The sequence below is a fragment of the Tauraco erythrolophus genome, chromosome 3 (assembly GCF_009769465.1).
Source record: "Tauraco erythrolophus isolate bTauEry1 chromosome 3, bTauEry1.pri, whole genome shotgun sequence".
In the NCBI taxonomy this organism is placed as follows: domain Eukaryota; kingdom Metazoa; phylum Chordata; class Aves; order Musophagiformes; family Musophagidae; genus Tauraco; species Tauraco erythrolophus.
Genome location: NC_141467.1, coordinates 83,486,237 through 83,497,146, shown reverse-complemented (window position 1 = coordinate 83,497,146; position 10,910 = coordinate 83,486,237). Strand labels below are relative to the sequence as shown.

General features: G+C 41.5%; 1 protein-coding gene across 1 annotated transcript in view; it reads left to right on the top strand.

Moving 5' to 3' along the window:
* Nucleotides 1-423: 423 nt before the first annotated feature.
* Nucleotides 424-10,910, top strand: part of DPYS (dihydropyrimidinase) — a 33,551-nt gene continuing 23,064 nt past the window's right edge. The window contains exons 1-5 of the mRNA XM_086609508.1: nucleotides 424-516; nucleotides 1,382-1,627; nucleotides 5,908-6,066; nucleotides 8,220-8,399; nucleotides 9,561-9,750. Coding sequence (XP_086465634.1) covers nucleotides 424-516; nucleotides 1,382-1,627; nucleotides 5,908-6,066; nucleotides 8,220-8,399; nucleotides 9,561-9,750 — 868 coding nt within the window. The remainder of the gene's footprint in view (nucleotides 517-1,381; nucleotides 1,628-5,907; nucleotides 6,067-8,219; nucleotides 8,400-9,560; nucleotides 9,751-10,910) is intronic.

Sequence of the window (10,910 nt, the reverse complement as noted above, 5' to 3'; positions counted from 1 at the left end):
ATTTTCTAGTTGTCTTAATTTTAAAATTTCACTTTCCTTTCTCTTTTCCAGGTCTACATTATGAAACTCACCAGCTCCCGCTCCCAGCTGGGGTCACATCAGCCCTGCACGAAACGCGCTGCAGCAGCCCCCGGTTTTCCTTTTCCCTTGGATCTCACCGCCCGGTGGCAGTCTCCGTCACCCCGGCCCTTGGGAAGGGGCTGCTCTCGGGCAGGGGGGGCGTGGAGCCGGGCACAGCCCGTCAGAGCTGGCAGGCCTGGCGTTGGCCACCCGTGTGGGCCGGCCCAGGGCGGTTGGGCACGCGGTGGTGTGGTTGGGCACGCGGTGGTGCGGTTGGGCACACGGGGCAGCAGTGGGGCACGCGGGGCAGCGAGGGTCAGCCGCCCAGGCACTCCGGGCAGGGGCAGCAGGATGGCGGAGCAGATGGCGCAAGACAACAGCTACCAGAGAATGATCTTCACATGGTCCTTCAACCGCAGCCGCGTGCCGCCGGTGTTTGAGCCTCCTGCAGACAGGGTGAGGAGAGGCCTCAGCAGCCTCCAGAGGTGCCTTGAGGGCCTTCCCTCCTCAGCCCGCTGTGCTGTCCGAGTAGTGGGGGGGTGGGTAGGGAGCTGTGTTTGAGTTCTGAGGGTCATGTGTCCCAAATCATCTTCGGAGGAACGGTTCAGGAGCAGTTCCTGATGGCTGGTGTCCACCAGTGGTGGCTCAGTCCCACGGCAGCAGAGCGGACCCCGCCATAGCAGCCCGCAGGGGCTCAGCTGGGATGGATGCAACACTTGGACGGTCGCAATGGGCTCTGCTGGCTCCTCTGCGCAGGCAGCGCTCCCGGACTCCCCAAACACTGCTGCAGGGAGCTCAGGTCACCCTTGGGCTCCCCAGGCACTTCTGTGGAGAGCTCAGGTAGCCCTTGGTTTCCCTAAGCCCTGTTGCAATGAGCTCGAGTCACCTTGGGGCGTCACAAGCCGATGAATGGCCACATTTTCAAAACAGCCCAGTGTATTTCAGACCCTGGGGTGTATAGGGCAGGATGGACTGAGCGCCGTGAGAACCCAGCTGAACCCTCCGGAAAGCTTGGCCCCACTTTCTCCAGGCAAAGAATCTGGAGCAGAAAGGCAGCTCTCTGCCACCATCCTCTGTGCCAGCTCACTCCACTCGCTGGGCATTGGTGCTCACCGATGGCGGTAGGTGGAGCTGACAAGGGCAGAGGGGACAATTTTCTGGTGTCTGTTTAAATAGCACTGTGTGGTGTGTGTTTAGGGCCATTTGGAGATAGCCGCTGCTCTGGGAGAAGGGTGGGCAGTGAAGCGCTCCGGCAAGAGCAACTTTCTGAGCTGAGGTCTCATTCTTCCAGGCTCCTATGCCACCCCAAAACCTGGTTCAGCAGAGACTTTTTATCAAGGGGGGAAAAGTCGTGAACGATGACTGCTCTGTGGTGGCTGATGTGTACGTGGAAGATGGAGTGGTGCAGCAGGTGGGACCAAACCTAAACCCTGAGCCACCGACTGGACTTGTCGTGCTGGATGCGACCAACAAGCTGGTGATCCCTGGGGGCATTGATACGCATACACACATGCAGTTCCCTTTTATGGGTAGCAGATCGAAAGATGACTTCTACACAGGGACAAAGGTGAGTGCACATATGTGTGTCTGTGTGTCCATCTGAGTTTTCTTAGAAAGGGATGTCCGCTGGTTATTCAATATTACTTCTGAAAGAGAGAAAAGAGTGTGAATCAAGCACAGGCAATTGCTGCTGTCCCTTGACTGAGACAGAGTAATGAGCAGTTAGGGTACTCAGAGGTCCACCTTCAACCTGTACATTATTTGGGCTCCTTCAGAGCCTTTTCTGGCTGCAGGTGGCAAATGTTAAGTGCAGTCCTTTACTGTGGCTGTCACCATGCAGACTACAACTTGCACTGGTAAATACAACAAGCTTCATATTTTTCTGAGCAAAGGTTAACTAAAGCACCGGTTTAACTCCCCAGTGCCTGGGAAGGACTTCTGTGATAACCTGATCTTTCTTCTCTGTTAGCACAGAGGAATGCAAGCTTTTGTTCTGTCATTCACTTCGATTCTTAACTGTGTCTCTCAGTGAAAGTCCAGTTCAAATACACTTTCTAAAAGTATCTAACTTCCAGTTTTACACCTGGAGTTCTTTTTTTTTCAGCTTTTTAGCTGATCTCTTTACATTACCTGCATTAGCAGTGTATCAATTAACAGTATTGTGCATCATCTCCATACAGTAAATATACTCATACAGAGCTCCCTGGAATTTATAAGGTACTTTTCTAAGTGGTTTGCTGTGCAGGCTGAAATCCTTTGCCCACAGAGGGATCATACTGCTCTACGAAATGACTTCTCTGTTAGCCAGCATCCTTAGAGAGCCTGTTATATCCTGTCCCTCTCATGGCAGAAATGAGGTTTGCCAAAAAGAAGGAAACGATAATGCATCCCTTCTAAGTAAATGGATTTCACTGATCTTTTCTGATATGCAAAATACTAACCTGCTTTGAAATAGTTGGAATGAGTTAAATTCAACTCTTTTTAACAAATGGTGTGATGCAGTAGCCACACAACTATTGAGAACATTTAAAGTTTGCAGTCCTTCTTAGATTGACCCTATTCTTTCACAGGAAATTTCATTTCTTGCTTGCCCAATCATGTCATGAGAGTGTGAGTTAGATTGTATGAGTGGCATTCTCATAATGTACGTCCTCTAACAAGGTTTTGGCTTTTTTTGATGTTGAGCCCAGAGTACTGGAGAGAGGGGTACAAATGACCTGTATGTTATCCTTAAACTACTGTCATGTTTGTTTCAATAACAGTATTTACTCCAACTCAAGATAGGTTTGCTGGTGTTGCTGCTGTTATTTGGAATGGAAATGTTTTGCACTGGATAGTTTTAAGCACTAGAATTGTTCTTCTCGATAAGCACATAAGTTGTAGTGGCTCATTGTTACAGACTGTAATTATTCTGCAAAACTTCGACAAGAAATTATTTTGTCCATCACAGCAGATCTTTCCTGCCATACTAAATGGCTGCTATATCAAATATAATATGCCTCTTCAAGTCAGACATAAGATAAGGTATAAAAGGAAAGCCACAGCATTGAATTTTCACCTCCAGGCCTGATAGCTGGAAAGGGATTATAAATTTGATCATGGGAATTTTCTTCCCAAACTAAGTCTCTTCTGTAGATACCTGGTAGAAATGGGGGGATCTATTCTCATATGAGCCTCACTTTGCTGTCTTTTTCAGATGTCCATAGACAAGAAATATTTTTTGAAAAAAATTGTAGTTACCAAAACGGCTTCCACAAGCAGTTTTTTGTCTTCACTCTGCTTTTTGTGATAAATGGATACAAAAAAATCAAGTCCACAATGTCAGTTCTGCATGTCTACATCATGAAGTATGTTTCCTGGCTGAACGAAGTGCAGAATTAGATTCATGGAATACTTAGTTTACATGATTTACACTACACAAACATACATTTTAATGTTTTGTTACTTTCTACAATAATCCTACAAAATCAATACTTTCTACAAAATCTGTGAAGACCATTTTTGTTAACTAGTTATCAACAATGTGTTTAGAAATTTGGCATTGAAAGAGGAATGAAACAAATGTGACTTGAAGCCAGAAGATGATTTAGGAGAAATCACGTAAAAGAAACAGCAGTGACTGTGGCTTTCTCTTCTTAAGGTGTAAGTGATCTCGTTCTTTGAGTACCTGCATTGAATTTAAAGATGCAGACTAACCCAGTTGGAGGTGCCTACACTGTGAAATCCCTAAGTAGGCAAGATAAATTGTGTGCTAACTTGCAAAAAAAGTAATAGTTTGAGTTAGCATGCAGGTTATTTGAATAACTTTTCGAGGCATTGCACAAGGAAGCTGCAAAACAGAAACTGCATACACAAACCAGGATGTCCAGGTAGTCACTTTGGTGAGCCTAAAGGAAGACTCTAGATCCAGCCTAGTGATCAGATGTCAAGAAGCTCTGGAGTCCCCAACAAAAGAAGGACATGGAGCTACTGGAACGAGTCCAGAGGAGGGCCACGAAGATTATCAGAGGGCTGGAGCACCTCTGCTATGAAGATAGACTGAGAGAGTTGGGGCTGTTCAGCCTGGAGAAGAGAAGGCTCTGGGGTGATCATATAGCAGCTTTCCAGTACCTAAAGGGGGCCTACAGGAAAGCTGGAGAGGGACTTTTTACAAGGGCATGTAGTGATAGGACAAGGGGCAATGGATTTAAACTGAAAGAGGGCAGATTTAGGTTAGATATAAGAAAGAAATTCTTTACATTGAGGGTGGTGAGGTACTGGAACAAGTTGCCCAGAGAAGTTGTGAATGCCTCATCCCTGGAGGTGTTCAAGGCCAGGTTGGATGAGGCTTTGGGCAACCTGGTGTAGTGGAGGGTTTCCCTGCCCATGGCAGGGGGGTGGAACTAGATGATCTTTGAGGTCCCTTCCAACCCTAACCATTCTACGATTCTATGATTCTAAGTTAAATATTGTGGACCTTCTTAACCCAAGTCAAAGTGTGGAAAGTGTTCAGAGCTTCTCACTCAAGGTCATCTTCTGACAAATATTTTGGCAAGAGAATGAGGAAGACAAAGTTGTGTTCCAACTATTGCAAAATATGCTCCAATGATTAGCTAAGATTTACCCGTTCAGTTAAACAAATAAAGGCACAAAATACCTTTCTTGACAAGGAGAGGGGAAAAAAGATTTTAGGGGGAAAAAAGAGACGTTGAGTGGAGTTGTGGAACCCATGACATTTTTTTTCTTGACATTTGTAAATATTGTTTAATTCTAAATTCTATTTAACAAATAAGAAGTCCACCTGTCTTCTTGAAAAAAAAAAAGACAGTTTGAACAAGTTCTCCCGGAGAAAATGTTTTACATCAGATTTACATCACAGATTCACAAATGTTTACATTACTCTCCAAAATTCTTTTTTTTTGCAAAATGTACTGACATATTTATGATTTTGCTTCTGATTGCTAAGTGAAGAGAAGGAAAGAAGAGATTCATTGATCTAGAAATAAGAAGAGTAATAATATAGCATTAATTTGATCTGAATTGGTTGTAGCAGTTGTGCAAAAGGATGTTGTTCAGAGTGATAGAGAGTGTTCCTCTGGCTAATTTGGAAGATTGCAACAACTACAGCAAAGGAATTTCTATATTGAATCAGCTTCTCTTAGTGAAGGATCTGATTTCTGGGAGTGACTAATAAAGATTCTTTAAAGGAAAAAAAATAAAGTAATTCAATTGTCCATAAAGGAGAGTGAAAATTATCGGTTAAAACATGGTTTTTTTATCCTCATAACATAAAGTCAGATTTGTGTTTATTTATTTGCTTGCAAATATTTATATGGAGACTGTAAATACCTTATTCTATTTAAAAACCTACTATGCAGTTTTGCTAAATGATAGTCTGCCAGTAACAAAAATAATTTTGAAACACTTTAAAAATCCTTTTGGTGTTAGACAAGAGTTTGGGGACAAGGCTTGTTTTTTCAACTATGTAGACTCTGAGGAAACATTTCTTAAGTTGACTATGGTCTTCTGCTACTCTTCTTTCTCAGTGATCCCACTTGCTTGAGGAAACTCACTGATGCATGAATGCTGCAGACTCATCTCCAAATCTTGGATAAGATTTTGTACATGTCCAAAAACTTCTCTTTCATTCTGAGAATTTCCCCACAATACCTCTGAATACCTGTTTGAGAACATCCTTCTCAAATTAATCTCCACAATCATTTGCAAGTTCAGATGTCACTCAGGGAAACTCTTTGGTGGATTTTGGCTTTTCAGTGTATCAAGATAATTGTTGTACAGGGAATCAGAGAGGGTGGGAGGAAATCTGCATTCTCTCTGATTGCTAAATATTATCTTTCTTCCTTTCAGGCTGCCATAGCAGGAGGAACCACTATGATCATCGACTTTGCCATCCCTCAGAAAGGCTGTTCTCTTATTGAAGCCTTTGATACATGGAAAAGCTGGGCAGACCCTAAAGTCTGCTGTGATTATGCACTGCATGTGGCAGTTACGTGGTGGAGCAACAAGGTAGACACAACAGCTGATTTTCAATTCCATGAATTGTTACCACATCTGCTTTGAATTAGTCCTCATGTGCTAAATATAGCTTTCTGGCAGTGTAATACTCAGTATTTTTACGTGCAGAAACTACTTTTGAAACAGTCCTTCTAAACAGTACCTTTCTAAAAGTACAAGTATTTGTAAAAATAAAGAAAGTCTGCAGATAGCCTGTATCTTTAGATAAAACTTCACAAAGTTAACGGAAAAGGAAGCAATTATGAGACCAAGACCAGGCAAGCCAGAGGGCACAAGAGGTGTTTACGTAAATTTTGCCTTTTGTTACTTAAGCACTTGATTATCTACGCTCCTGTTGAGTCTTGATGGTTTGTGTATTTTTTTAATAACGGTATACGTTAAAAATATGGTATTTAACTTTATTTGTAAAGGAAAAACTCTGTTCCTCGGTGACTGCAGTAATATCTCCTTGAAGTAAAGCAAGACCGGAGCAAATAATTCTTGAATATGAGGTTATATAAAAAATTTTTTTGAATTTATGTATGGGAGAATCATCCTTGTTGTGGAATGTTTCCTGATAGCCTGAAAGCTTTACTGAATAAATTAACCTTGCAGGAGCTTGACACCTGTCTGAACCTGACCAATGTTTTACAAGACCACTTTGAATCCTCAGAGAACATGCATCAGTACATAGACACATTAAGTAAATTCTGTTTTTAAATATGAGTACTTCCTCTATTTTTTAGCTTTTAAAATACATAAAAGAAAGCCTTCACTCTGCAAACACGCTATGTTTGGTATTCTGTGCACTAAGCACTAAATAGACTGACCACAACTTTTAGCTCAGGGCAAAGACATAAAATAAATTCTGCAGTGAAGTTTGAGGAATGTGCATTTGAAACAGCCTTAGCAGAGAACAGTGGAATTGTACTGAAAAATCCAATAAAACTAAGGAGGTGTAAATCAATGAAATGTTCTGGTTTATGTTAAGAAGTTAACTGTTTTTAAAGGCCAATATTGAAAGAAATAGAAAGGAGGTCTGATGTTTTGTAGCTATAAAAGATCTGAGCAAAGACGACTGATATTTCATGTCCTTCTAATTAGCTATCATCTCATCAGGATTTAAAGTATTGATTAAAAACATACATTCTTTACAACACTTTCCCTTAGTCATAGTAACGAGTGAAGAAGAAAAGAAATGACATGCCTCTATGTTTGTGCCAGAGCAGGGCCTTGTGTCAGATATTTATTTGTCTGACAATTCCTGCTCAAGATATGCTCCCATCCATCCCTTGGGTAAGTCCAGAAAATTTACTTGAGTTTTATATCAAACTCTCACCTTTCTTGGGCAGATCCAACCATATTATCAGAGAGGAGATGGAAAATTATGTTTTACTTTTTTAAAGGAATTAATCACATGGAAATTGTGATAACATTACAGATACGCGTTAATTACCGTGGCCATCATTTTACTGGGAAAGGAGAGCCAAAGTTGGGTAACGGATAGTTCTAGTTACTCAACTGTACAAGAAACTTTTGGGCTAAAATCTGCATCTTTCTTTCTTTGGGACATAACATTAGCAGAAGCCAGGAATCCTATCAAGGAGCACATACAAGAAAAATGCAGGTTTGCATCTAGATTTTTGGAGTAATTTTATTTGACAACAAAACATTTCAAAAAGGCTGTGATTTGTTTAGAGCCAGGACAAAGTTCTAGGAGATAAGATCTGTTCTGTCACTGTTATTTTCCAGAAACTGAAGCCTATTATGATCCAATTTCGAAAATCAATTTTGCAGAAATCTCCATACTGTGTAAGTCAGATACATTGATTGCAATATTGGACTGGATGTTTTCAACATCAGGAGGTTTATTTGGAATAAAATTCTGTTTCACTATCTTTTGTAAAAAGCATTCCCTTCCTTGAATTGGGTTGTGTTTCCAATATCTGCACTGCAGTGGTACTGCTTTGTGTACTTTGAGAATCAATTTGATACAAGAAGAATAGTGAAAGTCAGCCTTTAAATATGTGACTTAGGATGTTTGAACTGAACATATGTTTGATGCTTGAGTAAAGACTCACCCTTCTTATTTACAACTTCTTTATACCAAATTATTAACAAGTAAAATACAATATTCCTGATTTTTGAAAATTGCTGTCTTTCAGGTGAAGGAAGAAATGAAAAGTCTTGTTCAAAACAAAGGCGTCAACTCCTTCAAGATGTTTATGGCCTATAAAGATCTATACATGGTCAATGATGAGGAGTTATATGCAGCCTTTTCCTGCTGTAAGGAACTTGGGGCAGTTGCTCAAGTCCATGCGGAGAATGGGGAGCTAATTGCACAGGTAGACCTTTGACATTTGTCCATCAAAGTTAGGAACGTAAATGGTCCTGCTACCTAAGCACTTCAATAACTATATTAGTACCATCATTGCATCATAGGGAAAGGCTTTTCTACCCTATTTTACTTCCAGGGAACTGAAGACAGAGATCTTATCCAAGATCCTAAAGTATGCTTGTGGTGGGCTAAGAAACTGTAACCTGGGGTCCTGGGTTCAGGGTAGACAGGAGGCAAATTATCCTGTTGTAATGAGAGTTATACTTGCAGTATAATATGTATACTTGCAACATAATATGTATACTTGCAACATAATATGCATACTTGATTGAGAAAGAAAGCAACAGTCAGAGCCTGACCATTGACCAAGTAAAAGGGGGAACACTTGGCCAAGTATTTAGATGTCAGATGTGTGATGTCTAACCTTAGGTCTCTCCAAACATAGTCAGCTCATCTAACAGGAATGAGTCCAGAAGTACAGAGAAAGCTTCACTGGCTGAGTATAAAAGTCTCAACCTCCCTGTATGCATAGTTAGCCTCGCTTCACACGTGTTACTGCTATCTTAGTGCTGTATGGAGGCACTGGGAGTATAACTACACTGATGCCTTTGAGTTTCATCGACTATTCTAGTCAATAGTGCTTTGAGTCTGCCCCAGGTCCCTTAACGGAGATGAATTTATTGCTAAGTAATCTTAAATCAGCAAACGGTGAGTTCCTGGAAAATAATAGGGACAAAATCTTATGCTTCTTAACACCTTGGAGACTCATTCAGAGGCTCTGGATATGTATCTTTATGCTTAGTAAGGATCTTTCAATTCTTTTTCCAAGGAGGGGTTAGTACTGTCATCTCAGTTACTGACTGCGATCATTTAAGAGTACATATTGAGAAGGGAAGTAGGGTTTTCAACAGGGACGATTTATCCCTGCAAGCCAGTGGAGTGTGTTCTCTGAAGTCAGTTAGGTATTCTGAGACCTGTGTTTATTGAGAGATATACTGGACTTCAGAAAATACCACAATAATTTCTCGAAAAAAAATCATAACTGCCTTGTGTTTTTTTTCTCAAACTAGCTGCAGTGGCTGTTTTAGGATCCATTTGGCTGGCATCATGTTCACAACACCATGGTTGCACTTTAACTGACTCTTACATGTTTTTGTGTGGTGCTCAGGGTGCAAAGAAGATGCTGGCAATGGGAATAACTGGTCCTGAGGGGCATGAGCTGTGTCGTCCTGAAGAAGTGGAGGCTGAAGCTACACAAAGAGCAATTACCATAGCAAATGCTGTAAACTGCCCCCTATTTGTAGTTCACGTAATGAGTAAATCTGCAGCAAGGGTGATAAGTAATGCACGAAGAGAAGGTAAAAGTCCTAATTCTTTTATGGTTGAGTGATGACATTGGAAGAAAGGTCATGGAAAACCAAACATAGCAGTAGTGTCCTATTTGTCGTGGGTGCCATAACCCTCGGAACATGGGGGAATTTCTTGGAGTGGGATCTCTAAACCGCATGTGTGTGGTGTGAGGCCAAAGGGCAGCTAAGCAGTGTGGAAGAATATCAACTGGGATCAAGACTTTCCTTTCTCCCCAGAGCAAACTTTTTTCTCCTTCATACTGTACCTCCAAGGTCAAAGTGATGGCCAGAATAGCATTATTGCACTAAAAATTATGTGACTGGTCCAAGACAATATATGCTCTGCTATTCCTCTCCCTTAAATTATAGCCTGCAAGTCTTTACTGGCTATTTAGATGTGAAATTTTACAACAGAGACCACACCGTGTTTTTACAGACAATGCCATGACATGACCAGGACTAGGTGCTTAGAAATCATGGTGGTGATGGCAGTGTCTGAAAGCATTGATTCCCTCCAGGGAAGAGAGAATCAGGTCATGCACTGCAGAGTTCATAAGCAGTTCTGGTCAGCCAAGGGAGTCTGACCCTCTTGACCACCTGTTGGGCAGGCTAGAAACGGCCTGAAGGCTGTAGGAATTCAGGATGTTTTACATCCTCATCTGTAAGTTCATTCAGAGCAGCCTGTGGAACCACAGCACCGTGAGGAGACATTGTATGAGTGGAAGGAGCAGGACAGAAGCCCGTGACTTGGGAGGCCTAAAACTTTATGGATTATCTGTCCTTGTTATCTTTTTACATCTCAGCTTGTGTTTACCTGACCTGACATGAATTGCATACAGAGATCTTATTTCTTGACTTTCGATAATGCTTACACAGAGGACATAGATTATTAATATAAAAATGCAGAGTATGAGAGCTTGACAAAACTGCAGTCAAAACCGACATGATATTATTGTGCTAATATAGATGGATAAGTTTATGTGGGATATGTGTTGGATATTATGACTTCTAGTAAGACTTATCAGCAATGCAAGTTTATAAAAGAATCTACCAGAATTTACTACCACATATTTTGATACTGTGTTATGTTAGATTCCTCCACTAGATGACAGTGCTGCTGGTAATGTGGATTATATCCACCAGCATACAGTTATTTGTACAGTCACAAA